We start from the raw sequence: 25,855 nt of genomic DNA, 5'->3' as shown, positions 1-25,855 counted from the left end.
TTTATCTTGGAAAATTAATAATGCAGACTTCGTCATCGCGTGAGTCTAAAGTGGGGTTGATTTATCGTGAGCCATGGATTTAGCGATTCTACTTTGTCAAAGTGATTTTTTATGGTTGCTTTGAAAAAGCAGAGAAGAAAAACAACCGGCGGGGATGCAAATTTTCGGCGAATAGTTAGTCTTTGCTGTGTAAATTTAAATAGTCTTTAAGCAGGAGAAATTTATATCCAAAGCTGTAAAACTGATCATTCTTTAAAGCAACATGGACAGTTAAAAGAAGGTAACATGAAATCTAGACGTGATACAGTCATTCACTAGTTTAAGCCAAAAATTAAACAAACTAGAGAAACTCATATTCAAATACAAAGCTTAACTACTTAGAGATTGCTTTTTTTGTTGTTCTCGTGGCTCTAGCTAAGCATTGATTAAAGTTTTCTTTTCCTTCTAAATATCATTGTTGTTGCAGCTAAAGGGTGATCCATTTCGAGGTTTCCTACTTTTATAAAGAACAAATGCAGAAACCTTAAATTTAATGGGGCTGGTTTATTATAAATCGAAAGAACATTCTTATCTATTTCAAATGGTGTGCGTGGCTACGTCTCAAATAGTCCATCCGTTGACTGGCGAATGACACGCGTGATGTTTTGGTCCAAGGCCTGATCCGAAGCGGGATAGTCCGCATGGATTTTAGATTTTACACATCCCCACAGGAAAAATCTAACGGTGTGATATTACACGATTTAAGTGGTCAATCGCCCGACCAAAATGTGAAATTATCTGCTCACCGAAGTGTTCTCTCAATAAATCCAACAGTTGTTTTTCTGGATGAAATGGCAGCTCTTGAATCTCTTCAGATTACTTGAGCCAAAAATGGGCCTGTACACTGAACAACTCGTTCGAAAACGTCGGATCTTCTTGGCACTTTTCAAGAGCCCGTAGAGCAAAGCCATATCGCTTGGGAAAGTCGAGCAGCTTCAGTTCTTGCACAAGCTGTGTTTTGTAAGCTTTCAATTTAAGATCTCAACATAAAATGCGCCAACTCGTTTCATACATCAGTCTGGGTTGCTGCAAACGTCGCCGAATCGACTTTCTACGATCTTCGGGTACACTCTCAGCTGCGGCTGTTATATTTTCTTCACTGCGTGCCGGACGTGGTCTATTCGGCCAAATATTATCCAATAATTAATGTTGGGTCTCAATATAGATGATGGCGTTGAGTATAGTACGCCCAATACGCCGATTATGTTGACCATATGTTGAGTGAAGGCGCAAAACACATTCTTTGCAGAATGTTAAGTTTCGAAATAAAGTTGAACGATTTTTAAACGTTGTTCAGCCATAAGACTTGCTATGAGAGCTTGGGAATACTCACACGTGATCAATCAAAAAAACGTGATCAATTATAATCTTGTTATACTAGACTAAAAGCATTTTGGTATACAATTTTAATCACCTTAGAACTGGAGTAAAACCTCAAGTATTGAGTTTGATTAGGCACAAACACAAATAGATAAAAGTATAACCTTAAGCTGTTTCGATTGCTCAAATGAAGGTATTCGCTCATACCCAAAACTCGCTCAAAGTCACTTTCTTGCCACTTAGACTACTGGATTTGAAGCTTTATGTGTTTAGCCTAGCTCAATCCAAAACTATCAGAATCCTGATATATTTACAAACAGAAAAATTTGTATAATAACATTGCATACAATTTGGAAATATAACTGCAAGAGATATAATACTTACATCCTTATCACCCAAACGCTCGACGCGACAATGCAGGAAACCCGTCTGACCGACCGTCACCGTCAAGTTGCGCGGCACATCGAAGTCGAAGTAGGGCAGCAGGTTCGCTGGCGACACCGTCGTCGTTGAAGTTGTGGTCGAGTAGGAGCTCAGCGACTCTGCAAAAACAAAGAAAAACACAAGAGTTAAATGGGATGCCTTATTAAAAGCCGAGGTGTGACATTAAATCAGAAAAAATACGCAACCGAGCTTTGAGATAACCTTCAACAAAGCATGACCACGCTTCTCAAACTCTTAGAAGACTGAGGCATTTTTCACATTTTCATTTCCATGTGTTCGAGTCCATTCGTGAACAATATAGCAACAAAGTTTTATATGCTTTTTATTGTTATTTATAATTTTATCTTTTCTTCACTTTTATTGCCTTTTATTTGACGCCATGATACATGCTAAGCCCGCGCCTTGCCGCAAACGTGTCGACAGCGAAAATAAATAACGGAAATCATTATAAAGACTTGACGAAAAAATCCTTTTTGCGCCGCAAGGCAGATTTACTGCTTTACAAATTGTGCCACAAAACAGTTAACTTGCCACATGCCACATGCCACACATGCACATGACGCCCGTACACCCCACGCCGAAGCCCGCATGCTTTGTGCAATTGAGAAAAAAGCTTGAGTGTTTTCAATTGCTTTGTTGACGGGAAGGATGTTTTTAATGCCGGAGTATGCCGCCTTTGTTTGATTTCTTGTTATAATTTCATGCGGCTTTCTGTGTTCCTTTCCGCTCAAGCCCCCCCTCCTGCTGCTCACCTTGCCGCGTGAGTTGTTCGACAAGGCACGAACTCAGAAAGCCGCCGAAGCGGATACGCAATTGAGTGGCGGATAAAGACAGCCAGATAAGGAGACAACAAAAATAACAAAACATTTAACGGTAAAATGTGTGTGTGTGTGCCTAAAATCGCTCTCGCTGTGAGCTCACGAAACGCCAACTGTTTTGAGGTTTTGATTTTTTAAATTTTTACGGATTTCCGTGGAAACGCGGAAAATATGTGTGCTTGACGAGCGTTGCCGTAGGCGTTGAACATGCGCGCTGAAAGTTTCATCATTGTTCTAGCGCAGCCACCCATCCACCCAGCGTGTTTCGCGCATCTTAATCCCAACAAATACTTTCACTTCTTTTTGCAGTTGCCCTTCCCCTTTCGCCACGTGCGGCTAAAAGGATTTCTAGTGGCAATCACCATGAGTGATGAATTTACTAAATGCAATGCTGTATTCTTTGAAAACAACTACTGCAAAGGGGTATCGCATGCGGTTCAAGTGTGTGTGTGTCGAAAGTTTGTTGAACTCTTATCGGAGAACTTCTCAGTGAACCGAATAAAGAAAAGGAAAGCGTAAGCTTATAAACGGCTGAACTACGCTTGATAGCTCACTATGTTTGGAAACGTACTAGGGTAGTCCATGAAATATAAACTTTCCAAAATTTTATAGACTCCTTAACCAAGACATGTGTGTACAGTATATATATTATGATCTTCAGAAGAAAATTGTAAACCCAGTTACTTTAAAACTTTTAATCCACAATCTGCGCTAACTAACATGGGTTAAGCCTTCTCAACATCACATATGAGGTGCTATCGAGCGTACTGAGCTAAAGACTTAAGCCCACCGTTAACAAACTGGTTGGACCTTATCAGTGTGGCTTTAGGCCTGGAAATCAACAACTGATCGGATATTCACTATGCACCTAGTCTCGGAAAAGATCCGTGAGAAGTGGATCGACTCACATCACATCTTCGTCGATTTCAAAGCTGCTTTTGACAGCACGAACAGGAGCTGCATTATGCCGCGATATCTGAATTTGGTATCACCGCAATATTAATACGAATGTGTGAGCTGGCGTTGAGCAATATCAAAAGCTCCGTCAGGTTCGGGAAGGACCTCTCCGAGCCATTCGATACCAAACGAAGTTTCAGAAGGGCGACTTCCTTTCATGCGACTTCTTCAATCTGCTCTTGGAGAAAATAATTCGAACTGCAGAACTAAATGGGGAACGTACTATGGTCTTTAAGAGTGTACAGGTGCTGGCGTACGCCGATGATATTAATGTCATTGGCTTCAATACCGCGCCGTCAGTTCTGCTTTCTCCAGAATGGATAAAGAAGCGAAGCAAATGGGTCTGGTAGTGAAAGAGGACAAGACGAAATATCTCCTGCCATCAAACAGACACTAGGCTCCCACGTCACTTTTGACAGTCATAACTTGGAAGTCGTAGTTGGTAATTTCGTCTATGCTCTTTTTCTGAACGCTTTTGAGGAAACATTGTTCTACCATAATCGTTTCAGCTAACAGATAAAGTGGAAAACAGACTTGTCAAATCTATGAAGTTCCGGAACTAACACTGCCAAGCCTTCTACACTTATTCATTTTATCCCAAGTCACCAAAAATATGTAAACTACTCTTCAAAATACGCAGTAATAAAGGCAAACCATTAATTTGTCTTTTATGAACATCTTCAGATCCCTTTCAACTCTCGCTAACGCAGTTTAAGTGGCCTCACCTCCTACGCTGTCATTTTATGCCCCACCGACTGACAATTCAAAGTTTTAATATGACGCATCCATTAGATTATAATTCATGCTAAAAGCTAGAAGTATCTTCTAAGTACCTCCAAGAGTTGCCGAACTTCAAGAGGAATGCGAAGCGCCGCTTTTATACTCGTAAAATAAGACACCACTTTAGTTTGGCGTCACTTACGGCAGCAGCACAAAGGCACACAAACAATAATACGGCGAAAAAATGGAAGTACAATCGTAAACTCCCAAGCCTCCGAAGATCAATAAAAAGTAACCCGAAATGTTGTAAGAAATCATAAATATAAAAGAACCATAAACATGTGTATGTATGTGAATACTAGTCAATGCTCCGCTAGTGGCGGAAATATTTGCACAGTGTAGACAAGAAGAAACACTGGTGCGGTAATAAATTCGTGGCGACACAAGCTCTTCGAGTGTTTCATAAACATTCTCGAGAAAGTGGCGGAATTTGCATATGCCCTTCTTTGTGCGGTGGAAATTTACAATAGAAAATACATATGGACATTCACATCAATCTCATATTTATACTTGCAACTATAAAATATAAATATACACTTTAGTGGCTTCCACTTGTTCCGCTATTAGATATGCTGAAGTGACAAAATTTGTGGATTGCTTTCAGTTACATAACAAGCTCAGTTTTCTGTGAGTTCGAGCACTTTCAGATAAGACTGCGTTTAGCCTTCATTACCCATAGTATATATACATTTTTTTTGTTTGAAGAGCTGAGCGGACAACACGATGCGTCCCGATGTGCTCAGCACAGATGGGCTGTTCGATTCTCCGAATTACCATGAAGTATTTGAAGCGTCCTAACGCGTACTGTCACGGTCTATACTGACACATTGGAAGTAAATATATATCGCTCTGTGATTTCTTCAACAGTTTTGAGAAATAGGTAAGTTAAGATGACTTTCACATCACTTCAGACTGAAATCAGAATTGTTCGGTGCTCTACTGCCGATTGCAAACGCCACGTAAAATACTTTTTCTTCTTCTTTTTGCACTAAGTACCGCTCGTACCGCCCTCGTTTAACCGATACTTTTAACTTTCTCTGAAAGGAACTTTCGCTTTTTGTTATTCGCTCCAGTTTCCAGCCAACTGGCGCAGCACGTCAGTGCTCGCATTTCGCGTTGGAGTCACGATCATAAAATAAATTTCTACAAAGCGGATGTTATTTATTTCTCTCAAAGAAGAACAACAACAAACATATAGAGTTAGAAAAATGTAGAAGCGATTTCTCCGTGCGCCCTTTTGAAGCGCACCAGGCAACTTTTCGCCACTCACAGCTGAACTTACCCACGCTGTTGTTGCGCTATGCTCCATGTCGATATTCGCATTGTTGTTGTGCGCAATGGGCGTGAAATCTTGGTCACGTACGTAATTGGCATAAACTTAAAATTAGCTCCTTACATAAATCTGATGAACATTGATAAACAATACTCGTAAATTCGTGGCCTTCGCGACTCGAACAGCAGCAGATGGAGAAGCGCACCGAGCGAATATGAAAGGCGGCGTGACGTGGAAAGCCTATCTTGAGCAGAGTGTGGTGCATGGAAATTTCCTCCACGAAGCGCCCTCATGCTTTCATATGTATGTTTACAAAACAAAGGGAATTTGGCGAAATTTTCTCATTCTGGCATATTCCTCCACCTTCGACTCACATATTTACGGCTGTGCTGCGATTTTAGAAAACAAATGTTCTGTTATGTTTTCGTAATTTAAATGCCGTCACGTAGCTGGCAACGCATTAAGTTAAACTTGAACTCAGTAAATAAATATAACCTTATTTAGGGAAGAAGAAGAGTAAGTTGTGCGGTAATACAATAGTCTATTAAGCATATTCGCTTATCTAAAGCTTCTATAGGCTAGTTGTGTGAAAGCTCTACTTTTAAGAGATCTCAACTCTTAAAGAAAAACAATCAAAAACGCTTTGAAGAAACAGTAACGTGTTATAAAATCCTCATTTAGATGACGTTTGTTGCATTCTCTGTATTTTCTATTCCCAACCAACTTTTTTGAGGAAGGAAATTTTGAAGTAAAAAACCCCATGAAGTTGGGATTTGTTCATTACTTATCTCTTCTTGCTGTCTTTTTGATGAAAATCTGGCTTCCACTTATTTTAATTTAATTCTCAAATTGTTCCTCAGTGCGACCTAGAGCCAGCTATTGTCTTCTAAGACCTTCTCGATGTCTAAAACTATAACTGCATCACAATATCTTTGCATCTTACTTCAAACAACGAAACTTTATGTTCAAAGAAAGAAAAACAATAACCTCCGACTCTTAAATATGCTTGTCATAATATTCTATTTATGTGTGTTACATTCTAAGCATATTCAAGCACAAGCAAAATTATATAAAAAATGATTTTTCAAAGCTTTGCAATTGCTCATAAATCACGTCACAGAAGCTAGCTTTTGAAAAACAGAGCGAAAGGAGTCAACTAATAATATTTAGAACTCAACACACGCTTTAATAATCCATTGGATCTTTAGTTTAGTGCACTCTCCCCACAAGGCAGTCACAAAAGTGCGGGCGACGACGCGACACGTTGCCAGAGAAACGAAAAAACACAAGAAACAGCGGTGAAAGGGGACGGAGGCGAAGGAGACCAAGCTCAGGGTAATGCGTTTTACTCACAAAGTGAAAGTTGTCAAGTAGCGAAAGCAAAACGTATAACTGGTGGGGAGAGTTACAACAATGCACTCCTGTCAACGCTCAGCAATGATAACAACAAAAAGTACGTCACCAAATCAAACACAAATCCAATGAGATTATGTAATACGATGATATGCAAATATGAAATGAAATAATAATAATAAATCAAAATGCCACCGAGCTAAGCAGGAAAGAATAGTGAATGCAGAGGTAAGAGAAGACGGGAAAAATATGAGCGTTTGTACATAGCAAAGGCGTACAGTGACCGCATTTTTAGAAGCATCAAAGACTGAACATATAGCATACTTAAGATCATACTTATTTGCCGAAACTTTTAGCTACATATATACAGGAGTATATTGCTTTAAATATATTGGGAGGTCTATAGTTAATTAGAAGATCGAAAGCATAGCGTTATTATTAGAAAACGATAAAATGTATGTACGCTTCATACCTAACCATCAAGTAATAAATCTTATCTGCCAAATGAAAGAGGTCATCGAAAAGAATATGAGTGTGATACAGTTCACCTTTGAATAAGGCTTCACACCGCAACAACCAACCGGTGTTAAAGCTTTGATTATTCAGCTTTGATTAAGAGGTCGTCTCAGTGTGAAATTTACGGAAAATCTAAACAGATTAATATTGTTTTTGAATTGCGGCCGCAATCGTAGACATCGTGCAAGAACTTTTTTTTAGTGTCATTTCAACAATTTATTTAACTATTATACACCCAATAAAAAAACATAAGCAAAAATAATTTTGTATTTGTGATGAATTTATTTATAAAAACAAAACCGGACAGTTTAGTTAATTTCAACATTATTAAAAAAATTGCGAAAATCAGTGATTTTTCGGAGGGATCCCTTAATTCATTGCGAACTCAAACTTTTTAAAATCTATTTTTAAATCCTGAACTTTTCTTAAAACTCAAAAATCAGTTGTTGACACAACTTTGTATCCTCCCTCTTTGTTTTAGTTTAGGAAAAATTCGAATGAAAGATATTTAGGGTGTACCTACAACCTGTCATAACGCATCGTAAAATCATAAAATCATAAATTTTTACAATTGTTTTTAAAAAATTGTTGTTGTATGCAAAAATGTGTTTGCGCAATTACAATTTTCAAAGCTATGTTTCAAATGTATATAAACATAACTGTATCATTAGACATGCCACAAGTACTCTGCTTACATATGTTCGTAACCATGTAATGCAAACTAATGAAAATGATATGTTGTAAACCCTTCGGGCAAGCTAACAACCACGTGAGCCCATAGAACGCTCGTTCAGACTTCGAAGAATTCCAGAGTTGTAATGACGCAAATGTCAGCAATTGCTTACCTAAGCAGCTGGCGCAGTCAAGTCGCGTTCTGTCGCTGCCATTGAGGATAAGGAGAGCAGATTGAGAACAGGCGAGTAGTGGTGGAGGAGCCAAGCAAATGTTGTCTACAGCAAAGCCATGAATCCCGCTACATTATAGTTACTTAAAAACTGCATCCGTGCACAGTTAAGTGCATTTATTCATTCATTCATTCATAAGCAAGCAACATTCATTTTCACACACACACACACACAGCCACTCAAATTCTTTCGGATAAGCAAGCTAAAGTGAGCGCAAGGTCAAATGATTATAAATAAATATGGAAGAACTATTTGCATACGCTCGGAGAACGAGTGCGCTGCTTAGTTGCGTATTTTCAGCAACAGCGACAACAAGTCCGCGCCCTTGACACACACAGTCCCACACACACATGCGCATGTTGAGTGCTTAGTTTTCACAATCACCTGCTCAGACTCATAAGCCTTTGTATGTGCGTTGTATGTGCCGCGCGCTGATTGGGCGGCGGGGCGTATGAGCGACACTCATTGCCAGCGCTCACTCTTTTGCCTGCCGCCTGTCGGCTGAGCGCCTCTGTCCTGCCCACGGCCTGCCACCTGCCGCCTGCCAAAGTGAGGCTGTCTGCCGGCGACACTAAGTGCAGCACTCGAGTCAAGTGCGCACTTCTTCAAGCAGCTTGCTCACAGTGCAGCACAAAAGTGCGAAGAAATGAATGCAGAAAATGCAAAGATTTTAAAGCAGCAAAAAATCGCAATAAACGAATCAGCAGTGCAATGCGAAGTATTTATTTTCTCTGGAAATATGTGAGCGCACAAGCACAGCCAAGCGTGTAGACGAGTTGAGCGCATTTGCATACGCCCGGGCATTTTCGCCAACAAGTACTTGTAATAATAATTTAATCCCACTTAATTCCCAAATAAACGGCTTTTGTATGTTTGAGTGTACACATAAGTGTGTGAGTGTATGCGGGTGTATATAAGAAGCACGTTCAAGGGTAGGGAGCGCAAGCTTGCGGTCTATTGCTGCTCATCACTTTTAACCACAAAGCAAAATAGTTTGTAGTTAAATTTAAGTAGAGGGATGCGCTCCTGTTGCTCGTGGTGCCTTAGCCTATTTCGTCAGCAAGATTACAATCGTAATCAGTCTAAATTACGCAACATTTCAAGATGTTATCTAATACCAAAAAACATGCTGCGTTTTGGTCGGTCCGGAGAAGAACACAAAGTCTGCTTAGCAGACGGTTCTTACGAGCAACGATCAAAGCAGATGCCACTATCGCTGGTGAGTGATCGTTTAACAACTTAAGAGGTCCCCGAAAATTGTAGCACCTCTTGCCTTAATATGCCCAATACCAGGCTAACTGACTCTAGCCACATTTTTCTCAGCACAAATGGTCTACCGGAGGCCATCAGGGCTTCTGCTGAGAGATCTGATGCTGTAGCCCCGACTATCGCCACTATCCGTATAAAAGGCTATTGAATTGACTATACTCCTCAAGAGGGAGATGTCTTAGCTAATTTTATATTGGGTAGTCGAAAAAGACTTTTCGTATTTCTATTCAAACTTCAACACATTTTTCGTATTTATAACGAACTTTAATGAACCAAATATGTACCATTTTGGTCGACCATGTTTTGCCATTTTCCCGCTAGAGACATTATTCCATCAGCGTAAATCGAAATTTCGAAATTTCCAGAACGGGGTGAGCGAACCATAGCTTTGCTACCGGAACTGATACAACATCTTCTCCGTAAACTTCACAAAATTCATTAGTGACTTGTGTGACATTCTTCCCTTTTTTATACAAAAGTTTCAAAGTATAGCGAATTTCTTCATTATTTTCACTAATTTTTGAACAGCTGTAACTTTTTTTCAACTTCTCCGAATTTAATTTTTTTTGGTTAAATAAAGCTTTAGATCTCACTTTTCTAACACTATATGGTAGGATACAATGTGATTGATAGCACTTGACATAAACGACATATATTGACAAAATACGAAAAGACTTTTTCGACTTCCCAATATGGGGAAATTATATTGCCTCTTGTGGAAAGCCATAAAGTTCATGATTCTTGCAATGAAGTACACTCTCGTTGTGTTATTATTAGTTGGGAATGGGTTGTAGCTCCTCCATCTGGATTCAGTTAATACTGACGAATAAGCTTCGTATTAGCTCGGTGAGCGCTATTACAAACTCTTTATATAGACCAAAGAAGGTCTGCTGAACTCCTACTCTTTGCAGAGTTCATCTTACAATGGTTGTAAAAAAGTTAGCAACTAATTTCTCAATAACCACCCAACCCGTGTTGCTAGGAATGTGGCAGATGCCAAGTTTTGAATCAAGCAATCTAGAAATATCTAAGCATAATATTTTCTTGATAACCCGAGGTTAAAACACTTTGCATCTTATACCCTCAGACACCCATGACATCGAAACTATTTGCCGCAACCGATGTTTGAAGGCCTCGAGGCACGTTATTCCTACATGAGAATTTCTTGATCCATATCTAGGAGATTTTTGATATCTAAAAAGTCAATTCTACAATCATCCAACCCATATCCACCCTAACCTTTGACCAGCGGTTGATGTGAATTGCAAATTCATAAAAAAACAAATAATTTTCACTCACAAACATGACACAGTACTTCTCGTCAAAAAATTTGCATAAAGTTGTTTTACTCAACCAAAAATCAAATTTATTTCTCGCACAAGCATATTCATTGTATTTTTCGGACATATGATTGTCATCAAATAAATGCTCGTAAACAGAATTTCTGTTAAATTTATACGAAGTTTATTTTTTGTTATTTGCAGGTGGACAAGTCGGTGAAACTCCCTGTCACTTGCCGCAATGTCTGTATTCTAAAACTCAAATTCGGACAATAAATGACACTGGCAGTAAATAAAGCTGTAGACACACGCCACAAGCACGGCACCGTGCAAAATGACCATTTTTCCCAAAAACTGCAAACACAACTAACAGTAAAAATAATTGCGAGAAAAAGTGAATTTTTCACATCAAATTGATGTTTTTTTTTCTGGGTTAGAAAGGTGTGTGCGTTTTGCGTGTTTTCAGTTGAAATCAAAAATAGTTTTCTTTGATTTTTTTATTTTAATAAAATTTGCACCCTCACACCATACCGTTATACAAACCAAATAGGGATTTTCGGATTGTAAAAGGAACTACGAATTTATTTAAGGGCTCAAAAATTAAAGTTTTCTAAATTGTTTTTTTAAATGTGTAGAATACTTATAAATATAGAAAATAATAGTGAAGTGAATTCTAAAACTTCGAAGCCGTTTCAAAGATACAGCAGTTAGAAGAAGAAGCTGTGCAGAGCGCTAAGTTGGCTCTCGGAGTGTTTAAACACTTTTAAACCAGCTTGATCGATTGTCTGAAATTTCTGGGGTACACTAAGTACATTTAAAAACGTGCAATGAACTTTTATTAACGAAAAATTCCCCAAATTTAAATTTTTTGTGGCAAAAACTCAAATGGAAAACGAAAAACTTGCATCTTTACTTTTAGAAACAAAAATCCCTTAAAAGAGACCATTAAATGGGATTGCCCCTTCAGTGCGAATGAAGCCTTGGTTTTGAACAGACGTGTATTAAAAATTAAGTTGTTTAGTTTTCAAAGAGGCTAGATGTGAAAATATTGAAGAGCTTAATCTATAAACAACGTCCATCAATAGGGATGGCGTGATTGTGACAGCTCATGGCGGCGTGTTTCTTTACGGAGTTGTACCAAATTTTATTAGTGTTAGTTCTGTAAGATTTTTAATTTCATTATCTTACGTTACACCTTGGTACAATGCTTAGAATTGATCCAATATATAAACGCCAAAATAAATTCACGTTCATCAAAAAATTACCAAATGCATGTTCATCGAAAAAACCATCTTCTCAGATGAGACCCATTTCTGGATTAATGGCTTCGTCAACAAACAAAATTTTCGCTATCGGGGTGAGTCAAGTAGATGTCGGACGGTGCAGGAAGCGGAATTACATTCTGAACATTTACGCCTTCGTGCAGATTGTCGTGGGGTGGCAGCATCGTGCCTTATTTATTTATTTTTTTTTTGAAATGAGGCTAAATATGCCGTTAACAGCAATAGCGAGTGTTATAACAAGATGTTGGTCGGCTTTTTCTCTCCGGAATTTGATCAAATCGACGCCAACGATCTCTGTTTTCAAAAAGATGGTCGGCTCATTTTTCACTTCTAAACATGGACACATTGCGTCCAAAGTTTGTAGCCAGTCTGGTTACCTTTAAACGCATTTTCTTCAGAACAGTTTTCAAATTTGCTTGAGTGAACACTTGAAGACAATCGGTCCGAGAACTATGAAATTCTTCAGTTTGTTCTGTATATATAATAGTTTGATATGTTGCCCTACCAGTGTTTTGATCAGTTCGAATCGAATTTTGGGAGGCCAAAACGATAACAATTACTGGAAAATTCAACACATTTTCAAAAAAGTCGTTTTGTTAATTTTAGTTTTTTGTTTGACCGTAGATCAGTTTATAATATTACAAATATTTTTTTTGTTTCATACACGAAGAAAGACGGAATCAATGCAGCTGTAAAAGAACTTCTTTAGCGCGGTAGGAGATCTCGTGTAACAAAAAAAAAGAAAAAAAATTTCCTTTAACAATTTTACTCTGTCTACATAAAATATGAGTAAATATAGCTTTAAAACTTCGAAATAATAATATTTTTTTTTATTCGAAAAATTTGCTTATTTAAGCTGTTACGCCAGAGGTGCCCCTTAAGTAAATAATATATGTACATATATATATATATATATGTGTGTACGTAAGTACATTATAAGTAATTACATTTAACTTCACTTTAAAAATCATGAAAAAATTGATTTTAACTATTTTTGATTTGATTTTATAAAAGAGATGAAATTCTAAGCATCATCCCTTCAGAAAAGCGATTGCTTAGGGCGCATAAGCCCATTCCTGGCCTCAGTTTTCACACCATTGAGGCATTATTTTAAAGTATTTATTTGAATATGTGCATACATACATATATATATGCTATACAATACAGTCATAAATAATTGTAGACCTTTCAACACTCATTTGTTTCCCAGCATTTTGGTGAATATAATGATATATGAAATAGGTTGCTGTCATTCACTAATGTCAACCGATTTTTCAAGTAAATTATATAAAAGCAAAACATTTCTGTTTCTTAAGCTCACACAGCTCTTATTCAACAATAAATGCACCTTAAAACCCATCAATAAAAATACAAGAAAAAATTGCAACAATTCTTGAGTTTTCAATTACGGAAAATTGTAGTTGTAAATTGCTAGAAAGTCAAATACAAACGAAACCGCAACACAATAAACAGTCAGTCAGAAGTGCATATGCCTTATAATAAACCGTTTGAATGTTTTCTATCACATTGAAAAGGAAGCGAGGAACAAAAGATTCATGCAACAATGCACCGACAACCGGCAACAGCCCGCAATTGTCACTTATGCGGTTGCAGCCACAAAATTCACTCTGTTTTTGCTTCGTTGCAATTCTTTCATGCCACCAACACACACACACATGTACGCCTTGTGGCGCTGAAATGTTATCAGCAAAACTCCAGTTGGTGCCCGCTGCCGAGTGTGGCTTTTTAGTAGAGTGTAGGATGCACCGATGCAAAAGAATATAAAATTAGATGAGAATGTCAGAAAAACCGCTAACAATGCTCGAGCATAAAATGGTTTGCTGCTGCTGCTTGCTGCTGTCAGCTTCTTGCTGAACTCTCAATTATTGAATATGTTGCTGGCATATTTGTTGTTGTTATGTTATGTGTGTTATGATTCGGAGCAGCGCGTGAATATGCCAAGAATATATTATTTTGCTTCACTTCCAGAATTTGTACATGTCCGTGCAGATTTGATGTGGCGATGCCTCATAAATTGTCGACAGCAGAGAAATTGTCGAGTCTAAAGTGTGGAGTTTATAATTTTTTTGAAATTTTTGTGAAGCCAAATATTTTTTAGCAAGTTTTTATGGTTATAAGCTAGGAACGAGCTTGTGTGGCTGTTTTTTCCTACAGGGGGTCTCGAAAAAGGGTAGTGAGATACAATTGACTATTACTGCGCAATACATATGGAAAATATATAAGCAAACAATATTCTAGATATGAACATGTTTATTTTAGTTTCACATAACTAGGCTGTTTATTTTAAAGCTAAAGTAAAAAAGACATATGGTGACTGTCACTAAGAGAATACGCAGTACTCAAAATGTTGTCAAACAAAAAAATCTCTTCAATTGTTTTGTTGGGCTTTCTACTAGATTGAATATCCAATAACTTTGGAGCTGAGCCAAAATTTCGCCTAGGTATCTCATAATCCTAACCAAGTTTTTTTCTACAAAAAATCTAATTGTCACTCTTCTTTAGTGGAATACCTGGACTAATTTTTTGAAATGATAATTAAGGCTAACAGATTTTTCGTTTTGCTGAATTGGGTAAACTGCATATCATATGTATTACCTATTCTAGAAAATTAGTCATAAGGCAATGCATTATTTTTCAACGAAATTATGGTCAATTAACCATCTTGTGGTTCTATGTACGATATGTAAAAAAAATTACAACCATTTTAGAAAAGAGCGCATATCCCCGACAGTCTACTATATAGTGCTTATATTGTTCAGCCGTTTAAAGTCCGCTACTTTGAAGGTCTATCCTGTCCTGTAGTTTTTAAACCCTGACAGCATTACTCTATTAGCACTTAACCAACCATTTTAAAAGCAGCAAAGAAGCTTCAAAAGCAGGGTAATTGAGTTTCATATGAATTCTCTTCACGCATCTTATAGACTTTCTGACCACCATTTGATCCGGTCATTGCAGAAGACCTCCACTGAAAAACGGTTCTCAACAGAACAAGGTATAAAAATTTACTTGATTATTTGTTAACCGCAAAGCCGATGCGGTTCTTCTGGTATAGAATCCACAAATTGCCAGAAGGATGTAAAATTGTTATAGATATATACTTGTAGATTTACAATACTTTGAATAATATGTACATGTATGTACATGTCTTACTTAAATAAATGCTCAAACTTTGCAACAAAAAGCCTCATGCATAAAGCTACTATTTACAGACCGCAATCTTTAGGATATTGTTGACAGCAGCGAGATAACAAGAACCAAAAGCGCAAGGGGACTCAAGAATTGAACTTTTTCTACTCCTGATACTACAATGTTTCTCATTATTAATTTTACGATGTTCGATTAGACCTACGAGTATGGGCTTAGAACTTTTACACTTGAATAATTATATTTTTCATATTTCTATCGCATTTGTGTTTTTTGTTGTTCTCTTTCTTTCCTATCAATTGCATATGATTAATAATACAAATTTGTTTGTATTCTATTCTAATGTCTATAATTTCATTTTATTTTTATTCTTGCTATTCTTGAGCTATGGCTAGCTTATGTAAATATGTATGTACGTGGCTGTAAAAGATAAATTTGCGCAAACAAATTTCGTAAACACATTTTGATAAAGAGTCCCACAGCAATCAATTTTCCTTCGCCCGCCTAATGCATTGCGCAAATTTTTCACTTTTATTATTTTATATTTCACACAGAAACTGCAAACATTTGCCGAAGTTAACAAATTGCTGCAATAAATAAAATACAAAGACCGACCAGATTTTCATGTTGTAAAGTTGAAATTTGCAATAAAAGTGTGGAAAATTCACCAATGCCGCAGCAAACAGCGCACCCATAACTGCATGTGTGTGGGTTGCACACGTGTATGGATTTTGGCTTCGATATATTATAGTGTTAACTAAATAAATTTGGAATGTCTCTCTGCACGCACAACAACAATGTCTCCTGATCATTACCCGGGCGATTTGTGTCCTTGTGGGTACGCAGTTGTAGTGCTGGCGTCTCAAAATTTGTGAAGTTCTGGGTGAAATTGAAAACCCCTTAATAAAACAGCAATTGCCACAAATGAAGATAAATAGAGACAGTCCCTAAAACTATTTTTATTTATTTATTATTATTATATTTTAATATTTGTGGATTTTATACCTATAAGCTCAAAACCAATGACGTATGGAAGTATTGGAATGTGTGCAGATTCTTGAATTTGTTTATTTTTTCAAGAAAAGCTATATGCTATAGTTAACCGATCTGAACGATTTCTTCGGAGATTACATTGTTGCCTTAGAAAATAATCTGTACCAAATTTGGTGAAGATACATTGTCAAATGTGAAAGTTTTCCATACAAGAATTTGATTCCGATCTTTCAGTTTGTATGTCAGCTATATGTTATAGTGGCTTGATATCGGCCGTTCCGACAAATGAGCAGCTTCTTGAAGAGAAAATGACGTTTGCAAACTTTCAAAACGATGTCTCAACAACTGAGGGACTAGTTCATATATATACAAGCGGACAGACATACTGATCATTTAATTATATACTTTATATGGTCTCCGACGCTTCCTTCTGGGTGTTACAAACTTCGTGACAAACTTAAAATTCCCTGTTCAGGGTATAATTATGCCCACACAGTTTTCGAACTTCACTCAACTCAACTCAACTCAACTCAACTCAACTCAACTCAACTCAACTCAACTCAACTCAACTCAACTCAACTCAACTCAACTCAACTCAACTCAACTCAACTCAATTCAACCCAACTCATCTCCAAAGAATCAGAGCGTTACCACTAAGCTTTTAAGCTTTGCTAAGCACTGATTTGAAACAATCCGTCTGCACTTTTTATTACTATTTATTTTATTTTTCTTTATTCATTTATTTTTTATTTTATTAATTTTTTATGTAACCCTCTTTTAGCTTTGGTTTTCGGTTATCAATAACCGCAACGCATTTGAAGCGGTTTATTTGATTTATGATTGGCGACTTGACCAACCGATTCCTGTCAGGTTATAAATTGCTGAAGGGTGTATGGAACCACACACATTCACATACTCACAGGAACACATACGCGTTGGCCTGACAGCTAGAAAAATTACATTCGAAATTGCGCTGCCACTTGCAAGCGCCCGCTGACCAACACGCCAGAACGTTGAGTTCTCCGAGCGAATCCCCCGGTTGATTGATTCTAATGCAACATGCAGCAATCGCGTACGATTTTCGCATAGTCAGTGCGTTGCTAGATAAATTTAAGCATTTTGTAACTTTTCGTTATTAAAGATTGAAATATATCCCAAAAATAGGTAAATATTTGCAATAAATCCAGCAAATTCACCTTGGAGTTATGTGTGCAGTTTGTGAGCTACTTTTGGGCGCTTGAGCAGGACAAACATTTTAGTTAGCACAAGCAACTAGAGTCATTACATTATAAATGATTATTTTCAATATTTTCACAAGCCGAAATGAGTAAAACAATTCTACTTTAGTAATAAATCAAACAGTGACCTTTCCTCCACGGTTCAGCAAGGAAAACAATCAATTAGAATCCATTTGGATGAGATCGCCAATCAAACTTCCTCTGCAGCCACTTATACGTGTCGCCGTTTCCATGCCCCCTACTTGTCATGCGGCGCACACAGAAAACATCAATTCGTCAGAAAAACGCGTGTAAATGCCACAAAAATAATTTAATTGCTTGAACAAGAAGAAAGCGCACGAGAGCGTCTGCATGCATGCTGAGAGCAGGGGCAACACGATTGCCAATTAATCAAAACATACTCGACGAGCCACAAGTTGACGAATGCGCGGCTAAAAAACATATCTCCAACACATCAAATGCCTGTCGAATTAGGCGACATGTTTGTCATACTCAATGAGTCGCATGTATAAGCGCTCGCCGAACAACACAAAACAGCCAAAGGGAGCACCCGCACCCAACACCTGCGACACAGCGTACAGTGGGTGCAAAATATTTGCGAACAGCGCTCTTCATTCTGTAAAGCACTCCAGTGATAGATGAATTTATGTATTGTGCATAGGCAGATAAATCTGCAGAAAAATAATTATAAATCTGTAAAAACAATATTGATTTGTTGAAATTATATTTTTATATTCCTAAACAAGATATTCACAAATATTTCCCCACTTCACGGGCCTGTAATTCGACAATTTTCTATTTTTATTCTCTTGCAACTGGTTGCTATAGAGTATGTAGTTTTGTTCACCTACCGGTTGTACGTATCACCTAAAAACCTAAATCACCCAAATGACAAGGATGACGAGACAAGTTGTGGTCCGGGTGAGTGTCTCTCCGTCTTGAACGATATGTTTAACCGACATGTGGTAACCAATGTATGAGTTATTTCAATTTTTCACACCAATTTTGAGGTTATGTGGAAAATCTGTTAATATGAAGTTGTAAATCTTTTAATTGCCTAAGATTTACTGTAATTGCCTATTCATGGGTCGAAACTCTGTAAATATAAATGTGGCCGAAATGTGGAAGAAATCTGGAGACCCGATGTTATATTCAATAGTGATCAAATTTTGAAATTTTGGTACTGTTTTTCGAGCGTATTCATATACTTCGCCTGCTTTCTAGATTAGTTAGTCATCAAAAGTTTGACTATACAACCTTCGATTGCTTTCATTTTTCTTCCTAAAGTCTTCGTTTTTGTAAACTTGATTGAAGGTACAAAGTTTCCATGAAATACGTTTCAAGAGAAACTTATAAGTGAACCCCAAAACACTTACAGTGGTAGGTAAAAGTGCAGACATTCCATTCAGAGCGGCTTCAAACGATTTATTTTTAAAAAATATGTTCCAAACTATTCCTCACTCGGCCTCTCGAAAATTAATTATTGCCTGAGGGTGTGTGCTTGTATAGATTTTGGTATAACAGCATGTTGTCGAGCTTTCTAAATCCACATACTCGGCAGAAAACGCTCCTGCACAAGTACGAGTTTATGCTCTTGTTAAACCGGCAGCCTCCCACGGTCTGCCTACAAGTGCAATGGTGTCCTTGCTTATTGTCTTTCGAAGCGAAATTTTAGCTAAGAATTAATTAATCTTTACCCCCGGAATAATGTCATATCACGCACACAGAGAGCGCACAAATCTGTAGGACGCAAATTCGTAGAAAATAAAACTAAAAATAGTTTTCATGAGTGAATGAAAATACGATTATTATTCTGAAGAAATGGGGGACAGTGCTTTTCCATTGACGCAAATGAAATAAAGAGACACAAAAGGGCTGCCAACTGCTCTTGTGTCTACCTCTGCTCTGCTTGACTGACTTGTCAAGGTATTTGCTTGTGAAAGCAACAGCAAAATCTATTCTGAGTTGAACAAAAGGGAGTGAAATTAATAAAGTTTCACAACTCTCCTTTTTTGTTGTCACTCAATTCACAGAAACTAAAATAAATGCATTTTTCCAAGCAAATAATTCTTTGCGATTTTCATATGCACACCTACACAGGAAAAGTTTTAGGAATATCAATATCTATCTGAGCAAACGGATGCCATAATGTTTACTGTTAGTTCAGGAGTGATTTTTCTCATCGTCTGCAAGTCAATGTATTAATGACAATCAATTGAGGAAAGCCAAATTTAGCGCCAAATAAAGCAAATTTACCACAAAATATATATATGTATATTTATATATACATATGTGTGTGCCCTTACGGTTGAGCGAGTTGAGACAACGCCCTCACACGGCAGCTGCTCTAAAAATACTTAGCTTTCCACTTTCATTTCGAGCATTCTTTGAGCGCTGTTATTATGACAATAAACGTGAATGTCTGAGTGTGCACTTGAGCGTATACGTAACTTCTATTCTTCTGCTCTCTCACACCTAGCAGTTATCTTAGCGCAATAATTTGAATTTTTATGACTTCATCATAGGCAGCTATGCAGCAACTCGCTTTCGATTAGCGTTGATGCGTCAATAGACCGCACACACACACACTTACACTAATATGAATTTGAAGGCAAGCAAATTAACTTATTTATATCGTAGTTATATACATGAAAATATGTGTTGGGCTGCAAAAATTAATTTTCTATTTGATTGAGCATTCATTGCGTCTGACGGATATAGAACCCACCGCCTCACACACACACATCGGTTACATCAGTTGTTGTTGTATGTAACTGTTTAGCATAATTCCTCTCATTCAGTCATTTACTGGCTTAATCGGTAAATTGATGAATGAATGGCTGCTCTGTGGTGCCAGACAAGCGATTTTGAAGTAAACTGAATGTGACGCTTAAGTAAGCACTCATTGATGGTTTTCTATTTACACAAGAGCACTCAAACGCTCTTTGAAGAAAAGCTGTAATTATGAAATATCTCTGGTCATGTCATCGTTTTTATTTAAATTTTGTGCTCTAGCAGCATATTGCTATAGAGTATTTTGGTTTTGTTCATCCAGCACTAGCTGGAGAGAATTAGTTATATATATGTAGATGTTCAGGATGATAAGATGAGTTGAAATCTGTCTGTCTGTGGAAGCGATATAACTTGAGTAAATATATGAGAATATTGGTATCGTAGGGGGAAATCAAACTACTGACACCCTGTATAAAACTGTAAGAAAAAGTGGGTGCTGCCACGCCCCCTAATAGGTTTAATGCATCTGCCTTCCAAGTTAGTTTAGATCTATTCCCCAAACTTACTCGTTCTCCAACTGCAACTTTTCATGCGCTTTTGCCATTTTAATCGTCCACCTGTCTTATTGCCCAAATTGCTGAAAACTTCGAAGGTATATTTCTTTTACATAATGTTCAAGTGCCAATAAGACAAGGAACTGCGAAAGTGTTGCTGTCGTTCAGACAAGTGTTGCTGAAGACCGCAATTTGTCGATTCTTAGACGTTCTTAAGAATTCGAACTGTCTCGAATCACAACCTGGTGGATGTTTAGAAAGGATTTGAGCTTGAATCCGAGAAAAGTTTTTTCACTCCAGAACTGAAGCCATTGGACCACCGTAAACGTTGTGAATTTGCTGATTTTGCCTTGGAACAACTTGAAAAGGTAACGATTTTTTTTAAATCATCTTCTCCTATGAGGCTCACTTTCATCTGAGTGGTGCGGTAAATAAATAAAACTGTCGATTCTGGTGCGAAGAAAATTTAGAAATTATTCATGAACCACCATTAGATTCAACTAAAATGACAGTTTGGTGTGGTTTTTGATTTGGAGGAATCATCGGTCCCTACTTCTTTCGAAAGGAAGCTCGTGACACAGTGACTGTCAATGTAGAGCGGTACGGATCGATGATAAGCAACTTTTTCTGGCTACAATTGGAAGAAGCTGATCTTGGCAACATCTGCTTCCAACAAGACGGGGATACGTGCCACACAACACGTGGAAAATCCGAAAGTTGAGAGTTTTGATTATTCCAAGAAATTGTGACATTGATTGGCCTCCAAGCTTTTGAAGACAATACTGAACGCACTATTCATAATACATCATATGTAACTTGATTTTGTGGAAAAAATATTCCAAAAATGAATTAATCAAATTCGTTCCTTGCAAAAAAGTCGTGGCAATTTGAATGACATTATATTTAGAACTCAATTGTGTCGATTGCACCTCACTCTAAGTGAAAAACATTTATTTTCCTTAACAAAGATTTTTTTTTGTATTAAATCATATTCATGTTATTGGAAAACCCTATACTTGGCCAATTCAAACCCTTTTTCCTCTTTTCTGTATATAAATCAAGCACCAATGAAGCTATCAAAATAAATCTTTGCGCAAAAAGTTCTAAAGTATCCCATCTTGCGTCTAAAGCTGCCAAAATTGTACGACAACTTTTCAAGCTCCCATTTGATGAATATGGGGACCTTTGTTCTATGTCTGACTTTTTACCGAAAATATTTTTCAATTTTTGAGTATGTGCTCATGTGTCTCAGTGGCAAAAACCGGGTGAATATTTTCCTTAGCCCTCATAAAGCTAATGGAAAGATTTTCGAACTTCGGATCTATTTTCTGTATCTTGGGGAAGTTAATGGAACGTATAATATTGAAGGATCTTAGCCCTTAGCTATATACTTAGGCTAAAGCAAACATTTGTTAAATATTACATATTATCTCGTAACTAATGAAGGAAAATTTAAAAGCCTATACATAAAACGATCATACTGGAAAAAAATTTGCAAAAATGCTGTAAATATTCTTAATAGCGTTACCACATTCTTCAAAACCAATGATGAGGGAATATAACTGTAATAAGTTTGGTACGCAAAAAAGGCTGATTAGTGGATAACGATTGGTATAATAGGGTTGCCAACTATTAGATTAATCAAAAATTAAATAAAAGTAATAAAACAATGATTTTTTGCAATTATTTTCCAAAAAATTATATTCAGTAAGTAAAATAGCGCCAAAAAACGAAAATATATTAGAAAGTTTAGGAGCAAAGTGGGGTATCGTTCAGTTTTAATTGCACATACATATACATAAGTGAGCTGACACTGGCAAATAAGCGCTAAATAACTTCCAAACCAATTTGTGTACTAATAAAAAATAAAGCAACCAAAATTACTATCCTAGAAATATGTGTGTGAGCTGATTTTATTTTCACGAACTCCTCTAAAGCTTTTAGTGAAAATATGAATTTTTTTATTGATAAACGGTCGCACACACACACACCGACACAAAGCAGCTGACCAATTCATACAATGCATTCACACACACAGAGCCATTCAAACATTTGTATATAGATATGTGGTATGTGTGTTATGTGCCTTGCCCGCCATCGTTGATTGGGTTCATGATTTGGACATAAATTTAGATGTGCAAATAAAATTAATTAACGTCATAACGAGGCGTTGCGAAATGCATTCGATTGCCAGCGCCAGCATAACGGCGAATCAGGCGAAAGCGCGCTAGCCAACGCTGTGGCAAATACTTGTTTCTAATAATGGAAACTGATAGTCATATACCACATAAAGTATATACGTATATATGCTTGTGTTCGAGTGCCTAACGCCATTCTCTGCGCTTTGATGGCCGACATTTGCGCGATTGCTTAATTGAAATACGAGCACCATTCACACTTTCACACACACACACACTAACGGATGGTGGTGGTGCGAGTTTAGTGCGCATTTTAGTTCGACGGGCAATTTGCCAAGTTGAAAGTGAATGCATTAATTAGTACACAGTTCTAGCTCCAAGCGTTCGAACAACAACTTTCACAAATTTTCATTTGGCTCTTTAATGCATTTGCTGGCTGAAATTTGTGAAGAAGACAAAATTTACAAATTTAGTGAGTGAATTTAATTTCAATAATAAAATTTAAATAAAAATTATAATAATAATATATTTTAGCTTTTGGCATTAATTTTCAAAAATATAAAATTCGAATCGGATATTCTAATGAAATTACATTATTGTCAGCAAATAACGAGATATTTTAACATAATAAATCGTTCAGTAAGTAATTTCAATTGATTTTTTGTGCAGCCAACTTCACACTTAACCCCTTTACCGTTATATAATTGAACTATTGATAAAGCAAGTTGTTTTTACAAACCCTGTCGAAAATTGAAGATCGAAACCAGCACTTTTGTCATATTTTACTGAAGTGTATTGTGATCAGCTGGACAAATTGAATGATTTACTGAAACATAAGAGGCCAGAGTTGATCAATATAAAAGGTGTAGTATTCCAGCAGGATAATGCGAGATCTCATGTAATTTTGATGACCCGCCAAACGCTTTTGCAGCTTAAATAGGATATGTTACCACACCCATAACCAGACTTGGCTCCTTCGAACTATCACTTGTTCCGGTCTCTACAAAAACGTTTGATGGGAAAACCTTCACCTTAAACGAAGATGTCAAATTCTCTTAGACCAGTTTTTGCATGCAAAGGTCAAAAATTTTATGAGCCTTTAACCAATATCTTGCCTCAAAGATGTCAAATGGTATTGAATCAAAACCTAGAATACATCATTTCATAAAATGTTTTAAGCAACAAAAAATCGAATTTACTTAGTGAACGACTCAATATTTTCCTGTAAATTAAATCGTTCTTGGCAAAACTTTAATATATCCAAAAACATGACTCTAATTTCCCAAGTTACTTTTACTCGTAAACATATTTATTTTCAGTTATTACATGCTATTTATAAATAAAAAAAAACTATTCGAAAACAAAATAAGCTCTAGTAACCTTCACCGAATGATTTATTTTAGCATAATATGTATAAAAATTACTTTATTTGAATTTGATCTGTCACTTTGTATGACAGATATATTGTAGTCCTCTCAGAGGCATATTTTCGAACATTTCACCATTTCGTCAAATAAACAAGATTTCCACAAAAGGACTTGGTTTTGAAAAACGAATTTACACTCGTGGCCGCGCAAAGCTTACCACTAAAAATTTTCAAGTGTGTGCATATTTATAGCGGTAAGTTTTGCGGTATAGAAGTTTTTTATTTAGAAATAAATTAGTGAAATGTTATTTATCAAAAATATTAAAAATTAAAAACAAAACACATTCAATCATAGACAAAATCGTTAGAAAGATAGTGAGCTTTACAAAATGAGCTCGAAATTTAAGCGACTTACATGCGATGAAAAAAAGATATTTTTCATATTTTTAATTTAATTTTATTTACACTATATTTGAAATAAATGTTTTATATTCGGTTTTTTTAATTGAAACAAGAAGTTTAGTCGCGGTATTACTTTAAAAACTATAAAGTCGGCCGCTTTTGTAAAAGCAAAGGAAAGCTAATTTGAGTTTTACTCATTAAAGGTAATACTTACATTAAAGACTATAATTATAACTAGATAATATAATTAAGTTTACTGGTGCTTACCAAAAACATTAAAAAAACCAAACTTAAAAAATCCTTAACAAATGAAACAAATTCAAAAGTATAGTGGTAAGGTTTGCGTGGCCACGTGTGTAGGGAGGAATTAAGGCAGCGAACTGCTATAGTAGTTTGCTATCGGTGATTCCAACAAATCAGAACGTCATTCGCACTGAAAAGGCGTTTGCTAAGTTTCAGTTCATTTTCTCAAAAACTGAACAACTAACTCTTACAAACTTAGAAGCAAACTTAGCTTGCCCTGTTCACTTTATAAAAAACTAATAATTATATTATAATGTGCGTGTTTTCGAGCACACACAGGGCTATCGCCATAAACAAACGACATTTACTATAAGTATTTTAAACAAAAACATTTACCTATAAAATAAGGGAATCACAAGATCTTCCAGCAATCTTTACATAAATATCAGAGCGATATGGAAGCAGGAAACTGCTTTGCTGGCCTAAGGTGGCAGCTTATGAACTTGCAAACAAATACTATTCCTCACCACGCCAAATCACTCAGCAAAGAAGCACACAAACAAGTTAGGAAGACAGTAAAATTTCACAGCTTTTGTTGTAGGATTTTTTGCGAAGAAAATGGTCAAAAGTTGCCATACCAAACACTGAACTTCCGCTTCGAACGTGTAAGAAAATCAGCCAAACTGTAAAGAACAGCAAAGAAGAGAATACCAACAAAAACAAAGAGCAAAACAAAGTATAGAATTTTAACAAAAGCAACTACTACATAAATACGTATACATATCT

The 25,855-nt window shown here is 36.7% G+C and overlaps 1 protein-coding gene across 1 annotated transcript in view; it reads right to left on the bottom strand.

The window, feature by feature from the left end:
• Positions 1-25,855, bottom strand: part of LOC120772169 (zwei Ig domain protein zig-8) — a 174,299-nt gene that overhangs the window by 70,956 nt on the left and 77,488 nt on the right. The window contains exon 2 of the mRNA XM_040100609.1: positions 1,744-1,901. Within this exon, the coding sequence (XP_039956543.1) occupies positions 1,744-1,901 (158 nt within the window). The remainder of the gene's footprint in view (positions 1-1,743; positions 1,902-25,855) is intronic.

The sequence above is a fragment of the Bactrocera tryoni genome, chromosome 3 (genome assembly GCF_016617805.1).
Source record: "Bactrocera tryoni isolate S06 chromosome 3, CSIRO_BtryS06_freeze2, whole genome shotgun sequence".
Lineage (NCBI taxonomy): Eukaryota > Metazoa > Arthropoda > Insecta > Diptera > Tephritidae > Bactrocera > Bactrocera tryoni.
This window is presented reverse-complemented; position numbering and strand designations above follow the sequence as displayed.